Source organism: Haliaeetus leucocephalus, unplaced genomic scaffold (assembly GCF_000737465.1).
Source record: "Haliaeetus leucocephalus isolate CR32 unplaced genomic scaffold, Haliaeetus_leucocephalus-4.0 Scaffold228, whole genome shotgun sequence".
NCBI classification, from domain to species: Eukaryota; Metazoa; Chordata; class Aves; order Accipitriformes; family Accipitridae; genus Haliaeetus; species Haliaeetus leucocephalus.
Genome location: NW_010972664.1, coordinates 16,512,146 through 16,535,320, shown reverse-complemented (window position 1 = coordinate 16,535,320; position 23,175 = coordinate 16,512,146). Strand labels below are relative to the sequence as shown.

At 38.7% G+C, this 23,175-nt stretch overlaps 1 protein-coding gene across 1 annotated transcript in view; it reads left to right on the top strand.

Moving 5' to 3' along the window:
- DCBLD2 (discoidin, CUB and LCCL domain containing 2) overlaps positions 1-22,272 on the top strand; it is a 176,933-nt gene extending 154,661 nt beyond the window's left edge. Inside the window, exons 3-15 of the mRNA XM_010567668.1 lie at positions 1,235-1,372; positions 2,568-2,619; positions 3,990-4,062; positions 7,252-7,385; positions 8,055-8,095; positions 10,722-10,937; positions 12,005-12,129; positions 16,541-16,688; positions 17,058-17,228; positions 18,194-18,287; positions 18,677-18,726; positions 20,405-20,542; positions 21,646-22,272. Coding sequence (XP_010565970.1) covers positions 1,235-1,372; positions 2,568-2,619; positions 3,990-4,062; positions 7,252-7,385; positions 8,055-8,095; positions 10,722-10,937; positions 12,005-12,129; positions 16,541-16,688; positions 17,058-17,228; positions 18,194-18,287; positions 18,677-18,726; positions 20,405-20,542; positions 21,646-22,088 — 1,823 coding nt within the window. The 3' untranslated portion in view covers positions 22,089-22,272. The remainder of the gene's footprint in view (positions 1-1,234; positions 1,373-2,567; positions 2,620-3,989; positions 4,063-7,251; positions 7,386-8,054; positions 8,096-10,721; positions 10,938-12,004; positions 12,130-16,540; positions 16,689-17,057; positions 17,229-18,193; positions 18,288-18,676; positions 18,727-20,404; positions 20,543-21,645) is intronic.
- The last annotated feature ends 903 nt before the right edge of the window (positions 22,273-23,175 follow it).

Sequence of the window (23,175 nt, the reverse complement as noted above, 5' to 3'; positions counted from 1 at the left end):
GAAAGCTCTGAATAATGATAGGAATTTGTATTTCTAATTTTTTAAAATTTTATTAGTATTTGAGAGTGCAGTTCACTTTTTAAAGGAATTTGACATACACGTTATATTTGTTTGTTATATTGGTTTTGTATTATATTTTTTAGGAACTATTCCTGCAGGGCAGTGTTATTCCACTCCCTCTACTTTAGTACTGTGATTTGCCTTTAGTTGAGAAGGGAGTCTGGCTTCTTTTTTGTTATTTTACGATATAATAGCATACTTTTCAAGAAAGCAAATAAATGAACGGAAAACTGAAACATATGCAGTGTCATTTGCTGCTGGGGATTATCCACTGCTGAATCTTAAATAGGGTTATAGATGGTTTACAACCTTGAATGATCAAGGGAGCCTATAGAACAGAAGATTATTTTTTATTTTTTCTTAGAGGTTAGTAAACTGATCAGTATTTTATTAAAGGTTCTAGTTAGTAGAGCTGGAGAATTCTGTATTGACTTGGGCCTGTTTAACATCCATCCATCCAGGTAATGTCATTTGGTAGTAATTCTAGGACTTCATAGGGCAAATATTGTCAATATCTGCAGAGTGCAGCATCTCAGTTTAAAATGTATTAATTTTGGTCATTTTGGATGGCAAGTGAAGTATCCAGATGCAGAACCTCTGTTAGGTTTTATAGGTGCAGCAAAATAGAAAGTGAACCAGCTGGTAGTTGATGTTAATGGTACTCACATGTGCTTGTATGTTAATGCGAAAGTGCACTGAATCATGCCTGCGGTTGTCCAAAAGTAAGAAAAACAGTTGACAGAAACCATGAAATAGTTGACAAGGAAGAAGTGCCCCAACAGCTGAAGGAAGAGAAGGGCTTTCTTCTCTTTGCTTCTGTGGATGATTCTCGTTGCCCTAACTTGATCCTTTTCCTTGACAGATTTCTCATGGTCTTTTAGAACTGACTGCGAGGGTTATGCATGGCTAGAGGTGAATGGGATAAGGTCACATTTATTTGCAAATGTTAAGGCTGTGAGAAACTCTCACCTGTTGACAGTGGCAAAATAAATGTGGTACCCATACTCTGCCATTTGCTTTAAATGGACACTGACTACATGATTTAGTGTCATGCACATGTATTTGTTTTTGAATGTATGCCAGAAGTAATGTGAGCTTATGCTGCAAATGAAAAAAGATGCTTATTACCAGTGTTGGTTTTGGTCCATGTCTGTTCTCCTCCTTCTCTCCATAGGAAAATACTGTGGGTTTGGCTTTCAAATGGATGGTTTAATTACTTCAAAAAGTAATGAAGTCACAGTACAGTTCATGAGTGGAACACACACTTCTGGACGTGGATTTCTTGCAGCTTATTCAACCACTGACAAATCGGGTATTTATAATTATTTGGTAATTTTCCTGTGCTGGTAAAATTAGAGCTGCCTAGCAAAAACACAGAACTAATTTATTTATTCCTGCGTTCTCACAAATTAACTTCTAAAAATGAAGACTTTTAATACAGTCTTCCTGATATTTCTGTGTAGGAAATGGGACTGTTCAGTTATTATTTAAGTTGCTGTAATTTTAAAGAAATTATATCAAAGCTTACCCCTGGATAGCAGGGCAAGAATCACAGTTACCTCTTAAGAATGAAAGAGCTGCTTCAGATAAAGGATGAAATGCATTTTTTCAGGTAGTAATCAAGGTGGCAGATAACTAAAAAATGTTCTTACCAAACTGTATGTATTTTATACAGATGAACCTTGTGGAAAATTTTATTTCAGTGACAGTTTCCTATACTCCTTCAACTCTTTAGTTACATAATCTGGTGATTACTTTCTTCCCCCCCCCCCCCATTTTTTTTTTTTTTTTAGCCTCTAAAGGAGGCTGCTGTATTTGTTTTGCATCTCCTTCCACTCATTGTAACTGTGAGTGACATACGTGGTGCACAAGGAAATGAAGGATTGCCAGCAACTGCTTCACAAGGCAAAAGGCTTCAGAAAACCCTTTATAGAAGTAATTCTTAAAAAGAACAGATAAAGGGTTTTCATTTTTAATTTGTGTTTTGTGGGTTTTCTGATGCGTTTCTCTCAGTATTTTGGACTGTATGTGCTGATACACAGCAGACTGAACATAAAATTTGAGGTATCAGTCACGGATGCCAGTAACATGGCACTCATGTTTGTTCTCTATGCTGCCTGGTTTCAGTACTGTAGGACTGTTAAATACTGAAAACAGAGGCCTGTTTAGTTTGTTTAATTTTGTGAAAAAAAAGTATGTTTATGTCTGAATATGTCAGGTTCTCTGAAGTATAGCTATAAATTAAGCTGCACAAAAAATGAATGTTTGTAGTGTTACTCTTGTCTAACATTCTCAGTGGATTTCCCAGTTACTCAGACAAATTATCAAGGTTCTACTGTAATACAAAATCTGTTGCAAGAAAATTTAGTAGGAACGTAGTTTTTTTTTTCATTCTGAGACTTCTGGTTAAGCCACAAAGGCTCAAACATATATTTTTGTGCACTTTAAAAAGCATACTCAAACTTGTCGTCTTATCATCCTCTTGACCTAACATTTTTTCTTTCCAGACCTAATTACCTGTTTAGACAATGCAAGTCACTTTTCCGAACCAGAATTCAAGTAAGACTGATTTTACCTGTTTCCCCCCCAATCTCTTTAATGAAGTCATTTTAGTGTTTCTACTTCACTGTTACGTACACCTGATGCAGCTTGAAAATTGGCTGTCCAGAGAACTTAAGAAACAAACTAATTAGGGTTAGGGCTGAATAATTTTGACATTTGCACTCCTCCTTCCTCTGTCTCCGCCCCCCATTTTTGTTATTTACATGCAGTATACAGTAGAACCTCGTTAATTTGCACTAACAGATAGGAGCTAATATCTCATTCCCATAGAAAGAATATAGCTTTTATAAACACATGTTACAGCAGGTATACACCTTAAATGCTGAAATTTGTATTACAGTTATCTAAGGAGCACTAAACTATGAAATGTGTTAAAAATTACAAGCCCGTTTCACAGTTTGGTGTGAATTAATGAGGTTCTGTGGAGACATAAAATGCTGTACCTTCTGATGGGGGAACCATATGTCATTTCCCTGTTTTCCTCCTCCTCCATTTCCATCTAAAGCAAGGACAGTGTTTAAAGCTGCGGACTGTTGTGAAGTACATAAACTTACTTTTCGGAAAACTTCAGCCCTGGCATCATGAAAAGTTTCAAAGTGCAACTGTTGCATTTCTCTTTCATTTTCCCAAGTTCCAAAATAGGGTTTTAATTGTAGGTTCTGGCCTTACTCAACACGTGCTGAAGTCTCTGAAGCCCACTGTTTTTGTGGTACCTGCAATGTTGCTTCAACTGTTGTTGAACTGCGGTGAAAATGTTAATAGTTTACTCCAGTTCACTGTTATATCTTGAAGATTTAATTGCTTTTGTATGTGCAGTATGCAGTGGGACTGGAACATAACCATCGGCCTGCATCAGAGGTGCAGATGTCTTGCCTTTTGCTTTTCATGAACTAGTGGCATTACGTGAATTTGACCAGTTTTTTATGATGAAAGCATTGCCAGGAGCTACTATAAAATAACGTTACTTTTCAGATCTATTATTTAAGGATGCAGAACAAATAGATATGCAAGTCTCTAGTTTATAAAATAAAATGCATTAATATTGGTACTTTCAATTTACAGAAGCCATGCAGTATTTATATTATTAAATGCTGGCTTTATTAATATATTATATTGAGACTGGAACTGTAGTTTCAGCTGAGGCTTCTTTTTAAACTTTTTCAAATGTCTGTTCTCCTGTTGTGTACTTCTCTTCCTGAGTAGTTTTTTTGTCTGATTTGATATGTCTTCAGTGAGGATATATCCTTAAATAGTGATAATCTGAATGATAACAGTGCATTGTAAATCAAAAAATTGTGACTATTTTATAACGTTATAAGAGTTGTAGTTGCATGCATATCTTGACTTGATATTTTATCCTCTTCCAGTAAGTATTGTCCAGCTGGATGTGTGATTCCTTTTGCTGATATTTCAGGGACTATTCCCCATGGATACAGAGACGTAAGTAAAAATACCGTGGGCTTACATGAATTTTGGTAAAATGCCATTTGGTAAATGGTATAATTACAAGTCAATTATAGTTGTTTACATTAGATCTGCTGCCTGGGTTCTGGAATTTGTACCTCCTAAAGTGAATAGCATGGTACTCATTTTTTTGCACAGCCGCTAAATGGCTAGTGCTTCAGATCTTGCCATCTCCAAGAAGCAAAGTAGTGCAGTAAAGACTCAAACATTTTTGTAAGGCCTGCTGAGAAGGGTGGATCAATCAAAATATTATTTTCTACTTCCTGTTTTGTTTTTGTTGGCTTTCTCGGGTTGGGAAATTCAGATTTATAAAGAGAGAACCAGTTCTTTTTATGGTGTCGTCTTGTTTTTGACACTGTAATGCATCTCTAAACAGAGGGTCTCAGTGGTTATCTTAATTTTTTTATTACAACATGAGAGGTGAAATACTGTCTATGCTCAGCAGCTATAAAACCATTTGCAAAATAGAGTTAATACTGTAACATTAATAGTTCTATGAACTGGAAATGAGTATCTTCAATAATGTACTATTTACTCAGAACACTACAAAAACCTCTATACTCTTTTTCCGATGAAGGCTTTTATAACTGGATTAGCTTACCTGCCATAGAACTGGAGGGTGTTTGCTTTGTTTATTTTTAAGTTATTATAATTTTGCTAGCAATCTAGTAAAAAAATACATTAAATCTCTTTGTTTATGTTAAAATACACTTTTAATAAGCCACTAGATCTAGCACAGAGGAAAGACAATTTTAAAGCGTTAGTGAGCACAGATGGTAATATTAAATATGAACCTAAAGTGTGCCTCTCTGATTTTCTTTTCTCGAATATCTGCAAATCCTAGGCTACCTGCTTAAATAATTACCCATATGTAAAAATGTCACCACAGCATAGCTGTGTTATATATTCTGGTCCACAGTGAGTCAGTCCTCGCTAAACAGCTGCGAGGTAATTTTTGTAGCTAGCAACAAGATGAAGTTGATTCTCTGTCTAGCATATTTGTAGCATCAGTAGGAGTTCTGCTTGTTGGGAGTTTTTTTCGCCAAAATCTGGAAAAACTGTTTTCTGTGGCAGAAAAAGGAAACTTTACAAAATAAATGCCCTGTGACTTTCTTTTTGTATGCTTTATTGCTCTGAATAAAAGGCAGAGAATTTCCCAGAAGTGAAGCTGTGTGGAAAGAAATCAAATTGTCCAGCACTTTAGACAGAGTTTCAGGTAGATATTCATGCATCTCTTTCAAATTATCAGCAGCTGCTTGCTGCTTTAAAAAATACCCTAAATCTTGATTGACAATACTTGTGTGACCCTAATGTCCACAGTCCTTGAGGACTTGGAGCACTCATTGCTGATGTCTTCTGGTAAGCAGGGAGAAGAGAGCTTCATCTACTGCAGAATCCCATGCTCTTACTCTCAAGGGAAAGTGGGAAAGGAAAGGGGAGCTGCATGCATGGGCAAGACATAATTACATTTATTTAGAAAGCTTTTGTGATATTTGTGGGGTGGGAATAGGGTTAGAGTTTTTATGTGTGAATATACTGAGGAGATTTATGTTTGGAAAAGTTTGGGTGAGCAGGTTTTTTTGACAGTGAGCTTGAGGTATAGGGGCATCCTGGCCTGCTGCACCATGCAATTGTTTCTAAAGAAGCCACAATGGAGAAAGTTGTTCTGTTTTTAAAATAATGTGAGAAAGAAAATCATCCATGAAGTCTTCCTTCTCTAGAAAGGACCTGCTGATTCCTTCTTCAAGAACTGTGGTGAGGCTGTATAGTACCTAGTGGACTGGTTGGCAGAGCAGTGCAGCAAATGTGTTCAGTAGCAACAGCTAGCAGTGGACTTTGTTTGGTGGAGCAACTGTTAACAGTAAATAAAAATCTGCAGTCATCCTCTGTTGTTTATTGACTTGGGCAAGTCAGCACTGGGATACCACACTAGTAATAACAAGCTAAATATGGTTTCCGGAAGGTATATTGGGGGATACCCCGCTGGTCCTTCACAGACAGCTTTGCCCACTCAATTTTCTAAAGTTCGGTTTGATCCCAGTCTCATTGGATGTGAGCAAGGGGCTGCAGAATTGCAATGTGTCTGTGCATACCCCAGTGCTGCACATTGCAAGAATGCCCGTGAATAGCTCTGACTATGCCTGTCGCACTGTGTGTAGCCAGTAATCCTCCAGAAACCATGGTGCACGTGGTGGATGGGTGCAAAGCCACTGCTGCTAAGTTGTTTTTTTGGAACTGGACTGTCTGTCTGCTCCTGAGCACTAGGATGTTTCTTGGTCAAACTCCTTTGGCCTGGAAGGGTTTGCTTCCCAGCTGGAGAAGATCTCCTGGGCTAGTTTTGGTCCTGGAGACAGAGACATCTTGCTCTGCTCACTCTGTGCTGTGCCCGAAGGACTTGGTGTCGTGAGTCAGTCCTGCTGTCTATGGCACAGCTAGCCTGCAAGGCAGGGAAATGAAAGTGTCACTGTGACATTTGTTAGGGGATCCGAGCTAACAGTCGTCCGGGGAGAGAAGGAAAGGACAGGATGGCCTGCAAAAACTTTTTGCATAACTGGTCTCCATTGCCCTGTACAACCTAGGTAATCGGGTTCTTTAGAATGAATTGTATTCATGTGTTACTGTGGGTTTATACGGATCAGAGTGCTGGATGGTTATGCCATGTTTAACCATGAGTGAAAAATATTATCCAATGGCTAAAAGCTACAAAATCTGCAGTGCATCACTCCTTAATTGTGAGAAAATGAATAAACATACTTTCAGTGTGCTTTCTATTAAAAGGTTTCCTCTGTATTTATGTATTCAACTTCTGTTGTCTAACATAATAGGTTTATTACAGGCTGAAAGTCTGGCTGTCTGGCTTTTTCAGACTGATTCACCTTGCTGTTTGTTTGAGCTTATTTAATTACAAGAGTTACATTCCAAATACATCTGGGCGAGGGCACACTGAAACATTAGGACCTTCTTTTTGTTGTTTTATAAATTCCATAATAAAACAAAGATGAATGGTTTCTAAATAATAGAGATAACAGTTAAATAAGAACAGTATCTTAATGTAATAATAACAAAGACTGTAACTGGACTATGTAGCGTTTACAATATATGGTGTAGTATTCAATTTATTTACAATGTATTATTAAATTTTTCTTCCCCCCCACCCTCTTCAAGTCATCATCACTTTGTATGGCTGGTGTTCACGCAGGCGTTGTGTCAAATACTCTGGGTGGCCAAATTAATGTTGTAATCAGCAAGGGCATTCCGTACTATGAAGGCTCCCTGGCTAACAATGTCACCTCAAAAGTGTAAGTGTACTTTCCATGTTCTCCTTATCTTTAGCACCTTACATCTTGGTAATGTCTCATCGTGGGATTAATTTCAGCTAATGTTCCATGGCCAGGTTCTCTTCTGTAAGGTTCTCACAATGCTCTTTTGCTATGATGTGATTGTTTTACCAGATATTTTTAACCTCTGAACCATAAAGATTAATTTTCCAAGTTCTGCAAGGAGGTTTTATCTTCCAAAATGCATGGCATGACCATAAATTCCTAATGGTCTGTGGAAAAAGAATAATTTAACAGCAACTTTTTAGTTGCAGGGAAGAGAGTGTAATTTGTCATTTTATCTCAGGAGTCCCAGGAATTAAAGCAGTCAGAGGAGATTAATTCTTGTTATTATGATTAGCTTAATTTAAAAGGGAAGCATTTTAATGAAGTCTTGCGTTTTGCTGGGCAGGTGTTTGTTTGAAAGCCTTCAACTCAGTATCTCTGGACTAGATTTCAGTTGAAGAGGTGTTTGTACTGAAAGCACTGCAACTTGGTGACAGGAAGCGTTGCTTTAATCGTGAAGTGCTTGTTTACGCATATGTGCCTAGGTTTCAGTGGCAAGAAGTCAGACAAGAAAAATAAATTGAAGACAGTTTGTTTCAATTTTCCTCACTGACTACTGCAAAAAAAATCTTTTGTTCTCTGCAGGGGACCGTTATCTACAAGTCTCTTCACATTTAAGACAAGTGGTAAGCATTATCACATGTATTAACATTGACACTTTCATACAAATTTTGTGAGTAGAAATAAGTGTGCAGGTATTTTATTTCTTAATTTTTGTTCTAGTGAGATATTTTTACTGCATTCCTCAGTAATGTATATTTTTGAATTGTTTTACTATCTCATTTTGATGACTAATCATCACTACGTTTATAGGTACAGTGGTGTATAAAGTAAGCCTTGCTTATCTGCAGAAAGAGATTCTTTCAGGTTATGTTGCTCCATTATGGTCTGGTTTAAAGTGACTTGACTCCCATACTTGAAAGACACTACTAAAGCAGAGCCGGGCACTTAAGAGTTGCTCTTTATTTGTAACAACTGTGCGTACTAGGTTTTTTTCCAGGTTTACTCCTTACACTTTCCTTGTTGCCTGCTAAGAAAGCTAGTAGAAATCCAAAAATGATTCCTCAACTTTATCCACCCCCCCCCTTTTTTTTTCTCCCATATTCTTGCAACTGAATGCTATGTGATAAATTACTTGTCTCTCTTGCGCTGGAAGAGCATCTCTTGGGCCTTGCTCTGTGTGTAAGTTGTGTTCTTTCTTGGCTGCCATGTTTTGTTTCGTAAATGTGTACCAGGTTGCTGATTGGTGTAACAAGTGTTGCTCCTTTTTAAAGCTTTACTGCTTTGCATGTTTTTACTTCCTATCAATTACCTGTTTTACAAATAAATTAGCTGTAGTTTTCTAAATGGAAGCTAGCTTTTCTGTTAGTCACTTTAAATGCCATCCTTGAATGGATGTTGGAAGTATTGTTTAGACAGTGACCTTTCCTTAATCTCTTTAACTGTTTTAATAACAATATAAAAAACCCCCAACAAACTAACAAAAGCATTATGTTTGTTTTCCATAAGGATAAAGTTAAAAACAAAAAAAAAGGGGGGGGGGGAATCATACACATACGCAGGAAAAGTGTATAAATAAAAGTGATGCTGAATGGGGATATAAAGGCAGGAATCTGATGGGCAGAAGTGTTTGGAGATGGAAATGTATACAAACAAGCAAAACATTAGAAAACAATAATCCACATAATGTTCAAATAATTTCTCTCCCAGACCTCTGCAAGAGCTGGAAGGAGTTGCATGTCTGGTGACCGTATGCATGGACAATATTAAACAGAGTGATAAGAGGCAGAGTTTGTTGGGTTTTTTTCTTTCAAAATGTGATCTGATAGTGTATGTGAAAAGTAATTAAATGGCCTGGAAATATGAAGAGAGGACAAAATGCTGATCTAGACTATCTGGATTTCAGTGACATATTTGAGAAATTACTGAATAAAGTAGAGACAAGATGCAGGTCTAGATTAAAATGTCTGTAGTTGGGTGGCCTAGGAGTTAGCTGAAGGAAGAAGGGACTCCGTAGGATGCTGAAATGAGATTTATCAGATTGTGGTGAAGTTACTAGTGTGGTTCTTCCGTAACAGTTGGTTTCACGACTTGGTACAAAATACAGGAGTGTGTTATTAATGCTAGAGGTGTGGTCACTGCAGAGGAAGACACAACTATTTGTACAGGAAGACCTAGCTGACTTTGAGAGTTGAGTAATAGAAATTAATTGAAGAATCCCAGAGCAAAAAGTATTCATAGAGACTGAGGCGTTTCTGCTTCAAACTGTGGCCCCATGTTAGATGGAGATGACGGATGAGGGAAAGGATTCCGTTAGTGAAGTGCTAAGTGTGATCCTGTGCTGCAGTAGATGAAGTACGTCCAGTAGAGACAAGGAACTATTAATGCCATCTCACAAGACATTGGCGGGGCCTTGTCTGCGATCCAGTCGCACCTGGGCTCTGCCGCCTGTGTCTGCCCTGAGGGATGAGCGCCCGACCTTGGTGCCGAGGAGGGCTGGAGGGGACCTGCAGGGAGAGGGTCAGCTCATAGCAAAAGGGAAGCCAGGCTGGGTTGTTCAGGCTGGCTGACTGAAGGCAAAGATCGCTCTCTACTGATATGTCTGGGGAATACGCGTGTAAAACTACTGGCACTACAGAGTAAGATTTAGCAAAGAGCAAATGGGTGCCAACTAACCACAAGGAAATTTAGCCAGGAAGTTAGGAGATGTTTTTTAGCCATCAGCAGCATGAGACATGGGAGGAAACTTCTTGTAAGAACGGTGACAAAAAAATACAACTAATTTCAAGGATGTGTTTGAGCTCAAGGCCAGGATTATGACATGGCTTCCTACACGCTTTGGTGTATTGTTTGAATTAACATTGTGATACTGAGGTGGGTTTAAAAAACAAGAAGTTATATAGACACAAAAAAGGAACGAATGATCAAGTAGTCTGTTTCCCATTCACTGCATCAACCGTACATGCTCTTAAACCATGACAGCTCCCCCAAAGCTTCTCGTCTAGTGCTCTGTGTGGGTGGTGATTGAGAGAATATCCACATTACTCTTAGGCAGGCATAAGTCATGGAATACTCACAGCCACAAGTTTGGTTCCAGCATCACTATTAGAAAGCGGAAGACAGTGTGTTTTGTTGGTAGTGTTGTTATAGTATAAATTTAAATGGCAGTTGTAATGTCTTAAACTCCAAACCAGTAAAATCATTGTGTAACTTGAATTTTCACTTTGAATCCTCACCTTTTCTATTGCTCAGGTTGCTATGGGACACTGGGGATGGAATCTGGGGTAATCCCTGATTCCCAGATCACGGCATCATCTATTCTTGAGTGGTCTGACCAAACAGGACAAGTGAACATTTGGAAACCTGAAAATGCCAGACTAAAAAGGGTTGGTCCTCCTTGGGCTGCTTTTATCAGTGATGAACATCAGTGGTTGCAGATTGACTTGAATAAAGAAAAGAGAATAACAGGTAAGTGAATCTGATGTGGCTTTTAAGCAGCATTGAAAAAGTTTGGTTGCTGACATCCTTTTTTTCCAGTGCTTGGTCTTAGTTAAAGTCCAGGTGACATTTAATTACCATTACAGGAAAGTTGGTTCCATGTCCTAGCTAATATACTGAGGAGCCTGGAGTTAAGAGTTGAACAGGTGGAGTTTCATGGTAGAAAACACATCTTCCATCAGAATTTGTTGAAGTGTTTCCTGTGGCTTTATTGGATCCTTGATGCTTCCCTTTTCCTGCTGATTGTCTCCTTGGAGTTGCAAATCCATATCCAGTTAGCTCAGTCCACTGGTACCTCTGGTGCAGGTGTACTGACTTACATTTCTAGGTTCTCCCTACTGCCCGTCATAGCCATAGTGAATCCAAGAGTGGAGCCAGGAGCAGTTGCAGTGCAATGTGAGATAAGCAGCAGAGCGAGTAAACCAGCTGGCAGCCTCCCCTTCACCTCCTTGCCTGAAGTGGAACTTGGGCTGAGAGTTGGGGTGGTGGGCCCCTCAGCAAGCGGGCCAAACAGTGCAGACTGATGCAGCCAGAGTCTGGGTTAGGCTCTGCTCCATCACAGAGATTGTGATGGACCATCCGTCATCGTTTTAGTAGCTGTGTCTGTTTGGAGAGACAGCTGGAGGTGCTGTTTTACAAAACAGCTTTCCTTTGTGAGTCGTTCTGCAGCATTGAGGTGTCGACTTTAGGAAGCTACAGTTCTTTCCATGGTGCTTTTAGGGTGGCAGTACAAAAGCAGGGAAGAGTGGTGGTGTCTTGGCAACTGGGGACCGGAGTGGGCCATGGTCAGATGAACAGACTGTTTCCATCAAGAAATGGGGGAAAAGTGCTTAGCAAGGTTATATCATGAGAATTGAAAGTGAAATGATTTTCAGTCTCTGTAGAAGTTCCAGACCCTGGCACCTTGGACAGACTTTTCAAAATGTAACTGGACCAGTGGAGATTCCAACTACGTAATGCTGGATTCCAAAGCTGATCTATTAATTTTTACAAACTGGTACCTTTTTTTGTCTAACTGGGCACCTTCATTTTCACAGGTATTATAACTACTGGATCAACCTTAGCAGAGTACTACTATTATGTCTCAGCCTACAGAATTTTATACAGTGATGATGCACAGAAATGGACAGTATACAGAGAACCCGGCATGGATAAAGATAAGGTAAAAAATACCACAATTGTAAATATGACTAATTTTGGTACAGTGGGGAAGCATTAAATAACTTCCCTTTTCAGTGTAATTTTGAATCAGTATCTGTGCAGAAGAAAATATGAACACGTGCAAATATGTAAGGATTTGAACAGTTCTGAAATTCAGAGATTATTTTTATTACTGTTTGGGGGTGGGGGAATATTCTATACAAGAAACTTCCGTTGCCAGTGGTAGACTGTCTGGTACTGCGTCTCTTGAAGAACAATCAGATTTCTTTCAAAATAGGTTGTATGTTTCAAAATTAAGGTTTACATTCTTATCCTCTTGTGGTTACAGAATAAACGTTAGGGATTGTATAATTTTCCATCTTTTATAATGTTTGTCTGTCTTTTTGATGAAATACTGGTAAGTTTGTTTCTTGTATAATAGAACAGCCCTTGCAGAAGGGAGTTTTCTTAAAAAATGAAACGGTATGTTCAGACTGCGAACACTTTGCCACACAGAAAAATTATCTAATGTTATCGGCAAGATGATCTCATTTTCCCTGCGTTTACAGTTTTGCAGTATTTAATAGACAGTAAAAATGAGAAGATAATGTCCTACATGGTCTTCCTTAGTGGTTCAGATCAGATTTTCTTAAACAAATGAGAAGATTCCTGGTAACCTGACTCGAACTAGAATTTCTTTTTCTTACAATTCTTGGATGTAATTTACCTTACTTCCATAGGCCTGTGGTATTACATATATGTAATAGTAACTAATAACCTAGTAACTTTTTAGAAACGGGTCTTAAGAATGGTAACTCTTTAGCTGTACTTGGTTTTCTTCTGTTCACTGTGGATTAAGAATGTTTCAAGGTAGGATGTAGCATCCTGTTGATGAAGGTTGAAGTATCAGGTTTGTTAAATTAAGAGGTTTTTGAACACTGAACGTAATCACAGTAGGAAACTTTCCTGAAAGGAGGAGACTTTACTGTTGGGGCTGGTCCATCTCTACATGTGAACTAACAGACTGTTAGTATGAAGTATTCAAGGAAAAGAGGGGGGGGGGGGAATCCAGCATCTTTTGCTAGTTTTCGAGTGCCCTCTCCTGGCCATAAAATAAAATCTCCGCTAGCGAGCTGCCTAGATTTAGGCTTCATGTTTAGTTTGATTATTTTCTTTGAAAACCTTGGCATCTGTTGCCTTTTAATTTGAGCATGTTGTTTTTCTTGCAAGTTCACAAAATGAAACAAATTGTGGAGCTTGAAATTACAGGCAACAGATTTTTTTTTGCACTCTTTGTATCATTAGGTACAATGCATGAAGACAAATACATATCCAGGACGTGTAGTATCCAGCTGTAGTCAAATGACAGAAAAAAGGGTTTGGTGTGGTTGATCTCTTAGGCTTCAAAGTAGCAGATTTTTCTTCTGTCTGACATCATCTCATTTGATGCAGCTTTGCTTTTGGTTGCATATGCATGCAGGCTTCTCCCTTTGAGCCTTACATAATTGCACATCAGACCAGTCAGGAGGTGCTGTTCCCTGTTTTTTGAAAGATGTTTGCAATTCCTAAAGTTGTTCAGGAGACTAGAAGCTTTTCCAAGCCTGTCCTGTAGTCCTCTTGGCAAATAGCTTCTAGAGTTCTGTCAGTACTCAAGAAAAGCTTTCCTTAAAATTTTTATATATGAAAAAAAATAAAAATGCTTGAATTGGGGGAAGATGACAGATCCAAAGTTGCAGTATCACAGAAGTTTTGTTTGACAGCACAGAGGCAAATGGAGAGAATTTGATAATACATGGAATACAAAAGTGATTTCTCATCAAAATCTTGCACTGTATTGAGCTCAGAAGCACATTCTTTTTGTGCAAAAAATTAAATGAACAAAAAATACTGAGCTGCAGGTAAACTTACTATCATAACACTTGACATCAAAAGCTTGACTGAGAAAAGCCTGGAGTAAAGAACTACGTTACTGTTAATCTTTCTTGAAGATAGTAGACACCGTCAACAATTCTTGTTGCATTTGCTGTTACATGCTCAGCCTCAGAAACCTGAAGGGAGACCGACTTTCAGTGTTGGGCATCTATTTCCTAATCTGTGACTTCTGCATTTGTTGCTCGGGTAGCCAGATGCAGCTTGGACCTTCTTTTAGTAGTGGGCACTGGCATGGCACAGCGCAAACAAAGATACAGTACAGCAATGTGGGTTGGGCGCATCCCCTCAAAGAGTCACCCCTGTATTTTGCTTCTCATTTGCATCTTTACCAAAACAAATACTCCTCTGGTGAGATCTCTAGCTACAAGCCTGTGAGCTTAAAAAAATTTTTTAAAAATTTTCCCTAGTTTAGGGGAAAAGTGGAACCTGGTCTTCTGTCTTCTTGCCATGTCTCATTAGATTGTGAATATTTGGATACACAAACTGTGACTGCTTTGTATTCACTTATTTCCAAAGTAACACCATAGACTTGCCCCTGCATTTAATCTGTCTTCAATCACTGCTAGTAAGTATATTTATGAACAATGAGCTTAAATTCAGAGCAGGACAAGTGTCACCCAGACCATGTGCTTGGAAGTCTGCACTGCAGTAAGCTGGGGAAGAACAGAGACTATACACTTTTCAAGGTAAATACCTTGTGTTTGCCTACATAGATTTTTAGTATCATGAATGGCTTAGCAGTTAGTTGGATAGTGTTACATGGATACATAAAAATGAAAATGCTGATTACTAATTTTAAGATGTAGAAAACCCAATACACTCAAACATGAAGTACTGCATTTAAATTACCAAGGGATTTATTTTTCCATGCCTAACTAAATTGACTTACATGTCTATTTGATCAGTCAGTGCTTTCAAACATGAAGACAGGTAATGCCTATGTAAGGACAAACCAAAATTCTTATATGCAAGTAATAGTAATGGGGCTTGTTTGTCTTTTGAGAGTGGCGACACGTTATGTATATCAGGGAGGCCAGGCACGAGTCCCTTAAAGGTCCCTGGGGTTGTTTGGGGGGTTCTTTGGGCTTTTGAATGGATAGTTTTTTAGAATAATTGTTTTCTTTTAAACCTGTAGGGATATTCTAGTCATTTTGTTACAAAAACTTAAAACATCAGAGTGCAAGACAAAAACCTCTATCTTGTTTACCACGGTTGAAACACCAGTGATCTGCATTGATCAGAAGTGTGCTAAAAGCTCTTGACTGCTCCATTTTATGCAGACACATCAGCTGTTACACAGTACAGTGCTTGTCCTTAAGCATGGCAAGGTGCTTTATCATTTACCAAGCAGTGCAAGTGAGCAGAAAACTCACTATAATATTTATTTTTCAGGCAAGTGCCATAATTCTGTTCCGCATTATGTCCAACATGACTTGCAGTATCTTTATCAGTGCTTACAAAACAAACATGTTACTCATTTACCTCTATGGTGACATGTGTTGCAATAGCACTCAAGAGCTGCATTTGCAGAGCCAAAGCCCAACTGCTGTGCACTAACATGGAGAGATGGTTCACTTCCTACCCGAAGAGATGATCCCAAGCCAGTCCTCCCAAAGACAGTGACGGGATGGCTTGCTGGGCTGGAGTACTGGGCCTAGCTTCTGTATTGTTTTAAGCAGTTCAGTGCAAAACCTGTAGTTGGCGGTAAGTTTGTCAGTGTGCTGACACTGCATCACAGTGATATCTGCTTACTGGTTTTCAATTTCAACCAGATAAGCCCATTCTGTCTTGTCACATTTGCACGAGTTCTTTGTGTGCAAGGACCAGCGGTGAGGGACCAGCTTTAGCTCATCCTTTATGCAAAGTTTGTGCCCTTCTCTTCCAGCATGGCTCCGTACGAGAGTCTGAAGAGAGAGCGCTCACGTTCTGAACCTGAATCCTTTTATTTTGCTTGTGGTTCAGCCCTTGTAGACAACAACCACTAGAGGACAGTGTGATTACATACTTTGTGTCTTAATGCTTTCTAGCAACTGGCGTACCCAGTCATAGGACAGACTATGCTTAAACTATTAGGCTGTGTGAAGGCACCGCTTAATGCCTGCTTTCACATTGTCACAGCTGCTTGCTGTATATATTTGAAGAGTAAGTGCAGAATACCAAAAAGGACCAAGTTAGAATTATTCGGTGCCATAAATGTGAGATGTCTTTAACAGCAGGCACTGCCTGGGGAGCATCAGTAGAATATCACGTGGTACCTTTATTCTGAAGTAAGTAGTTGCGTGCATACATGTACACACGCACCTTTATTTTATTTAGTTATATATTAAATAGGGCCGAGTGAGTGGAGATGTGCAGGCAGCAGCACCGTTCTGGGCTGAATTTTCAGGATTCTGCACCACTTATTTTTCCTAAATAAAACATAAAAATTGGTTGTAGTTACTTAGTTGCTATTGCATTTGTGTAACATAACATTTGTCTCTTGTTTTTTTTTTCTTTTCTAGATATTTCAAGGGAACACTGAATTGTACCAGGAAGTTCGCAATAATTTCATTCCACCTATTATTGCACGCTTTTTTAGGATTAACCCCTTAAAATGGCACCAGAAAATTGCAATGAAAGTAGAATTGCTAGGATGTCAGTTTAGTATGGGTAAGGCAACTGAAAACCTTTCAACTGTGCAAGACAAGCAGTGAAATAATTTGGCAAAGATTACATTGTGGGTATATATTCAATGAGAAAAAAGTACTTCTGTAACTGATACTTCTGAATTTCTTCTGAAGTTATTACACTTAACCTGAAAAATACCTAGTTTGGGCATAAACAAGGTAATTTAGAAAATAAGTGTTTCAAAAGACACCAGTCACTTGCTTTCCGTGTTACTGATTTGTAGGGGTTTTTTCCTCATTACATAACACGAACAAAAGCTTTAGAGCAAACTGCTCCAGCTGTCTTCTGAAAAGGAAACATGCAAAACTAGCACTTCAAAAAACTTTTTTTATAAATTCTTTTCTTCTAAAGGCCGTGCTCCTAAAATCACCATGCCACCACCACCTCAGAACAAGAATGACGACAAGAATGATGACTTCAGCGATGACTTCATTCATTCAGTGAAGACTTCGTTGCAGACAGATAAAACAACTTTCACACCTGAAATAAAAAACACCACAGTGACTCCAAGTGTAACCAAAGGTATGCACAGTTAAGCAGCAGAAGTGTTTGGGAAGTCCTTACAGTACTTTGGCATATACTAAGCGTGCTTTCTGAATTTAAGTTTTGTCAACACTTAATATAATATATTATAGCAAATTAGAAATATTTTCTTCTTAACATTTACTAGTTATTAAATATATGTAGGATACAAAATGTACAGTTGCATACTGCATGCAGAAACAAAACCAATCTTCCAAGTCACACAATAAGTTCTGTCTTTCAAAACTTGTTCAAACTGAGTTCAGGTTTTAATTACTGAACAAATTTTATCAGAAGTTGCAACTTGGAGTTCCCTTCAGAATTAATCAGATGTAACTGCTTTGTTATTTAATTTGATAATTTCTTAGGACAAAACACTTTTGCTATAGCTAATCTTTTATGGAGCAGTCATGTTGGCAAGAGATTCGAAAAACATCTGGCATCATCATTTTGTGTATCAAAGAAAATTGTCAGAAAAGGGAGCAAGATCATTGCAGATGTAGGCATTGGTGAAGTGTCCTTTGGATGACAGGGGACAGGATGGTCTCATGTCACATGCAGACCCAGTGTAGGCCGATTGTGATTGACTGTGAAGGTAGTGTGGCATTTACTTCTTATAGGAGGGTCAGACTTAAGTGGTTGCATACTCCTGGGCTCTTTTGATTTTCCTTGTTAATAATAAAAGACATTGTTCTAACAGAAAAAAATCGTACTTATATCAAAACAAATCTGTTGATTCTGATGAAAAACCTTGCAAAAATACCAGCTGTGCATACATGTAGAAGAGCTAGATGTTAATTGACATTTACACTGTGGGAGCATCCAGCAGGGTAGCTTAGCTGGGGGATCTGGTGTGATAGATGCTGTATGTGAAAACTATGTGCTTTACCCAAGTAATTTTCAAATTAAAAACTGATTTATGAGAAGCTTTTCTGTCTGACACCACTTAATTTAATGGCTTTCAGATGTGGCATTGGCAGCAGTTCTGGTTCCAGTGCTGGTGATGGTCTTCACTACTCTGATTCTTATCTTAGTTTGTGCGTGGCATTGGAGAAACCGGTAAATGAATAGATTAATGAAAGTGCTTTAAATGAATGTTAGCCTGGTGTGTGGGAATCAAATGCTGCATGTATCGTTATGGGAACTACAAGGTCCATGCTTGTGGAAGGATTTTTTTTTTTTCAGAACTGTATTCTCTGTGAGAAAACATTCACTTGAATAGCGAGGACAGTGAAAACAGCTTTTTGTAACTATTTCCTTAGAAGTGCTTTTACTGAAAACTGGTTTCTCCAGTAGCAGCAGACTGGTGATGGCAAGCCAGGTTAATGGTGCTTGTACTTTAAATTTGAGGACCAGTTACAGCCAAGGTGATAGTTGTGGAGCATTAATTAATGCATCTTTCAATAAGCAGACTAGCTAAAATACCCCCTTTTTCTTTTTTTTCACAGCAAGAAAAAAACCGAGGGCACTTACGATCTACCTTACTGGGATCGTGCAGGTAACAAAATGGTTTTATGAAAGCCTTTACTTGGCATTTTTGGTTTGATGTGTGTTTCAGATTGTAGTAACACAGACAACTAGCAAAAGCTTCTCTAATGCTGATGTAGGCAGAGTGAACACTGAATTTCTTTTCTGGACAGACTTAACTGCTTCATTCTTTGATTTTTTTTTTTTTTTTTTTCCCCCCAGAAATAGAAAATGCCTTGTTTCCTGTTAGAGCTTACAGCTTCAGATTTTTTTCAGTAAAAAAAGTATAAAACCTCTTAATTATACAACATGAGGGGAAAAATAATTTGAGGAGTGTCTTTATACATTTGATAATCATGTATTTGGTACTTTTTTTGTCCTGGAAAAAATCTTTCATCTTAGTATACAAGGTCTCTCAAGTTTCACCTTTCTTCAAGCATGTGGGATTGTTTGCAGTCCCTTTTAGGCATATTTTTCCATCCTGCTGACTTGTGCCTCATTAACTTGAGATCAGACAACTCCACCAAGCAGCACTTAGCAAGTGTCTTGAAAATGCTTGGGCGACAGCATAAAGGGTTGCTGCAGCCGTTGGGTTCATACTGTCTGTATGACCGTGCTTCACTCCTCTGTCCTCGTGCTGAAAATTTCCACATCTGTGTGTTTGCTCTCTGGCAGTTTTAAGTAAGCCTTATCCTTTAGACAAGAAACCCTTTAATGACCTTATCTGTATTTATTACATGTCTGTTTCTGATAGGTCACAGCATTGTTGTCTTTCTTACAATATTAGACTCAAAATATCCTGTATTTAAGTGTCAATGATGGACATACCAGATTTTTTTTTCTTGTTTGCTTAAATTTAGATGTTCAGTATGCAGGTCTGTTTTAAAAGGAAATTGGGCAAAATGCAGTATCAAAATAATGTTGCTACACTTCTCTGTGGAACCTCTGTCTGTCCCCTGCCACAGGCTACCTCAGATTTTGTTAAACAGTGTTCTGGGGTTTTGAATCTCCTGTTTTTTGGCTTTTACCTACAGGATGGTCTCTTAGAGCTGGAATGAAATACGGTAATAGACAGCAAAACTAGAATGACTCTGGCTACTGGAGGAAGGGATGGGGGTGACCTAACAAAACCAACTCTCCCTACCTTCCCTCAAGAAAATGTTCATGACCACAGTCACTCCTTTTCACTTCCGCTGAAGTTAAAATCCTTTTTATTCAGGTTTTTGGCAATACTCACTGATGAACCTTTTTCAACAATGTGAGTTAGAAACCATGATATTAACAGCCAGAAACCACATTAATTAAATGTACTCTTAGGTTGTTAACTGAGATTTGGCTAAAATTATATGTAAATATTTGATTTACAAATTGGAATAATGGCTGACTTTTTAGTATTTTCTGTGTTGTATTTTATGAGTTTGTTAATATGGTGAGTAGCTGTGGCTCATGGACATTCAGGGATAGATTCACTAGACTGGAGCAGTTCTGCAGGTGTTGGAAGGGGGAGCATTCAGGCAAGTCGATTGGGCAAGAGTAATACTGTCATCTCTGAATCTTCAGTCTGCCAGAAAATGTTAAAATACCTCGTAACTTTAGGGTCATGCAAATACTGATGATCAAGTTTTTTAATCAAGTTGTTATAATATTTTAGTAGCTTAAAACACAGTATGTATGCAGTCTTGGGTGTTTGTTTTTTTAAATCCATGAAGGATGGTGGAAAGGAATGAAGCAGTTCCTCCCGACCAAATCAGCAGAACATGAAGAAACTCCTGTACGCTACAGCAACAGTGAAATTAGTCACCTAAGACCAAGAGAAGTCCCAACAATGCTGCAAACAGAGTCTGCAGGTATATTTTACTGTTTCTGTGGGATGTGTAATACTATATATATATGTACATGACATGCCAAAAAATGTCAGGAATTTGGCTACATTTAATTGTTTCCTGTTTGTTTTGGGGAACAGAGGAGAAACGAATGGTTCTGTTAGTAAGTGCATTCCTTAAAATGCAGGCTTTTTCAAATCTGTTCTCGGAGTATCATAAAAGTAGGTATTAATTGACTTGATGTCCTGTGGATAGACACTTTCTGAAGTTAATGCAGTAACTGAAAGTTTCTTTACTTGTATGTGTTCCTAAACCCCGTAAAGGGTTGAAGGATTTTTTTGGTTATGTTCTCATGCACTGCAAATAATTTCACCCCGTGATCTTTATGCACACATCTGAAATGTGGCACTTGGTTCCCTACACTGACTGTATGGATTAAGTAATTCTTTTGATCTAGAAAAGGAGGAATTACTGATAATGATATTTGCTCTTTCCTTGGTGAACCAGTCATTAGAGGAAGATGACCGTGCCGCCTTTGGTTCTATGCTTATGTACCAATGGCAGAAATATGCGGATGTGCAGGAATTATGGCTTCACAGCAGGCAGAATTACTTTTCTCTTTTTTGGCTGCTTGTCTGTTTTCACCCAGCTAGCCAGGTTTCTCACCTCCAGCTTTTGTAACTCAGATGATCTGTTGAACTAAAACATCTCAGCTGACCACATGCAGGCTTCCCCCCCTCAGAGGATAAACCCTCTACCCCAAGGACCACTTTTTATCCAAAGCTAGGCAGGATAATTTGACTTAATTCTAATTTGGCAAGGAAGAACATTTCAAAAAACTTTGTTTTGAGGCAGATTTACAGCATGGGAAATTGCAGCTCACATGGGAAGAAGTACAAACCTGAGAAATTGGGAAGTTATGGCTATCCCCGTGGCTTTAACTATTTGTTGGAAATTACTTTTTTCCAAAGCAGTTGGCACTGGCAGACAGAGAAGGACCACTGGTTTGATCTAGGATAATAATTTCCGTGACACTATTCACAGGTTGCATTTGATGTGATGCCACTGTAAAAAAAAATTTCCATTAAGTGTGTTTTTATTTTGTTTTGTTGGGGCTTGCAACACAGAGTATGCCCAGCCACTGGTAGGGGGAATTGTCGGCACGCTTCATCAGAGATCAACCTTTAAACCAGAGGAAGGAAAAGAAGCAAGTTATGCTGATTTGGACCCTTACAATTCACCCATACAAGAAGTTTACCACGCTTACGCTGAACCGCTACCTATAACTGGACCAGAATATGCAACTCCAATAATCATGGACATGTCCAGCCATCCCAGCACACCTCTTGGCATTCCTTCCATTTCCACCTTCAAAGCTGCAGGGAATCAAGCTCCTCCACTGGTGGGAACTTACAATAAACTCTTATCCAGGACAGACAGCACATCATCAGCACAGGCGCTGTACGATACACCAAAGGGGCAGCCGGGGCCAGGTGCCACCGACGAGTTGGTGTACCAGGTACCACAGAGCGTGGCCCATTCCACTGGGAGTAAGGATGAACTAAGTTAGCTCACGAGTAAGGTAGAGTGATGGCTTGTTTTTAAAAGCCAGTTCCATAAAGCTGACAGTTTCATTTTTTAATTGCATTGTTTTGGTATTGTTAGTCTTAAATAATACAGTGTTGAACCAAAAGATGTGGTATTGGAAGTCTGGGAAACCAGTAATTCTGCCTTTCCTGAAGCTGTATATATAATTACAGCTTGTCTCCTGCAAAACCATGGACTTTATTACTACTGTACAATTGTCTGTCAGACATGAGCAAAGAACTCTTCAAGATTAGCTTCAGTGATTCATAGATGTGAATGATAAATCGGGAGAAACAGTTTAAAGTACGAAAGCCAATAATTTCTTGCTAATGGTACTATTTCTGGGGGAAAAAAAAAAAACCCAAACAAACCCAAAGCTCCTAACTTTCTAAGATCAGTATGTAAGCACTATAGCTTCTAAAATTCATTTTAACCTGTAAAATGCCTGCACAACTTTGGACTTTAAAAACTACTGTCATCAGGACTGATGGCAAAAATCCTATTAACTTCGTGGCATAAAATCGTTTTGATTTTAAATCATGTTATTTCAGCTTTTGTTCACAGGATTAGGAATCAGCAGCTGTGTGTTCCTCAGAAGGTTCCCACCATTTTTGTTAAGTCTTCCAAAACTAGAATCTGTTGTCCGTGCAATCTGTTTTCTGCCTCATCTCCTTAAGCCACTCAGTCTTGTTCCTTCCTAGGGATCCAGGAGGCACAAAGTTATACAAGCAAACTACATAGCAACTGCTTTTACATTTTTCCCTACTAAGTGAAGGCTACTCAATGGCATCTGCCTCGAATTCAGACTTCCTTGATGGTCACTGTGCAAGAAGCATCTAGGTGTTCCAGGTGACTGAATTCAGAAAGGTTTTCCCTGTCCCCCTGCCCAGAGTATCTATTGTTGTGTGTTAAGATGTGAGCATATACAAAGGAAGATATGTATATACTTTTGTGAGTGCTTAAGGAAGCACACAAATATTCTAATGGTGCACAGTTTGTGTTACACACGTGTTTAGCACATATGGTACGTTTTAGCACAACTGAAAAAGCCTTAGGGCTTTTCTTATGAT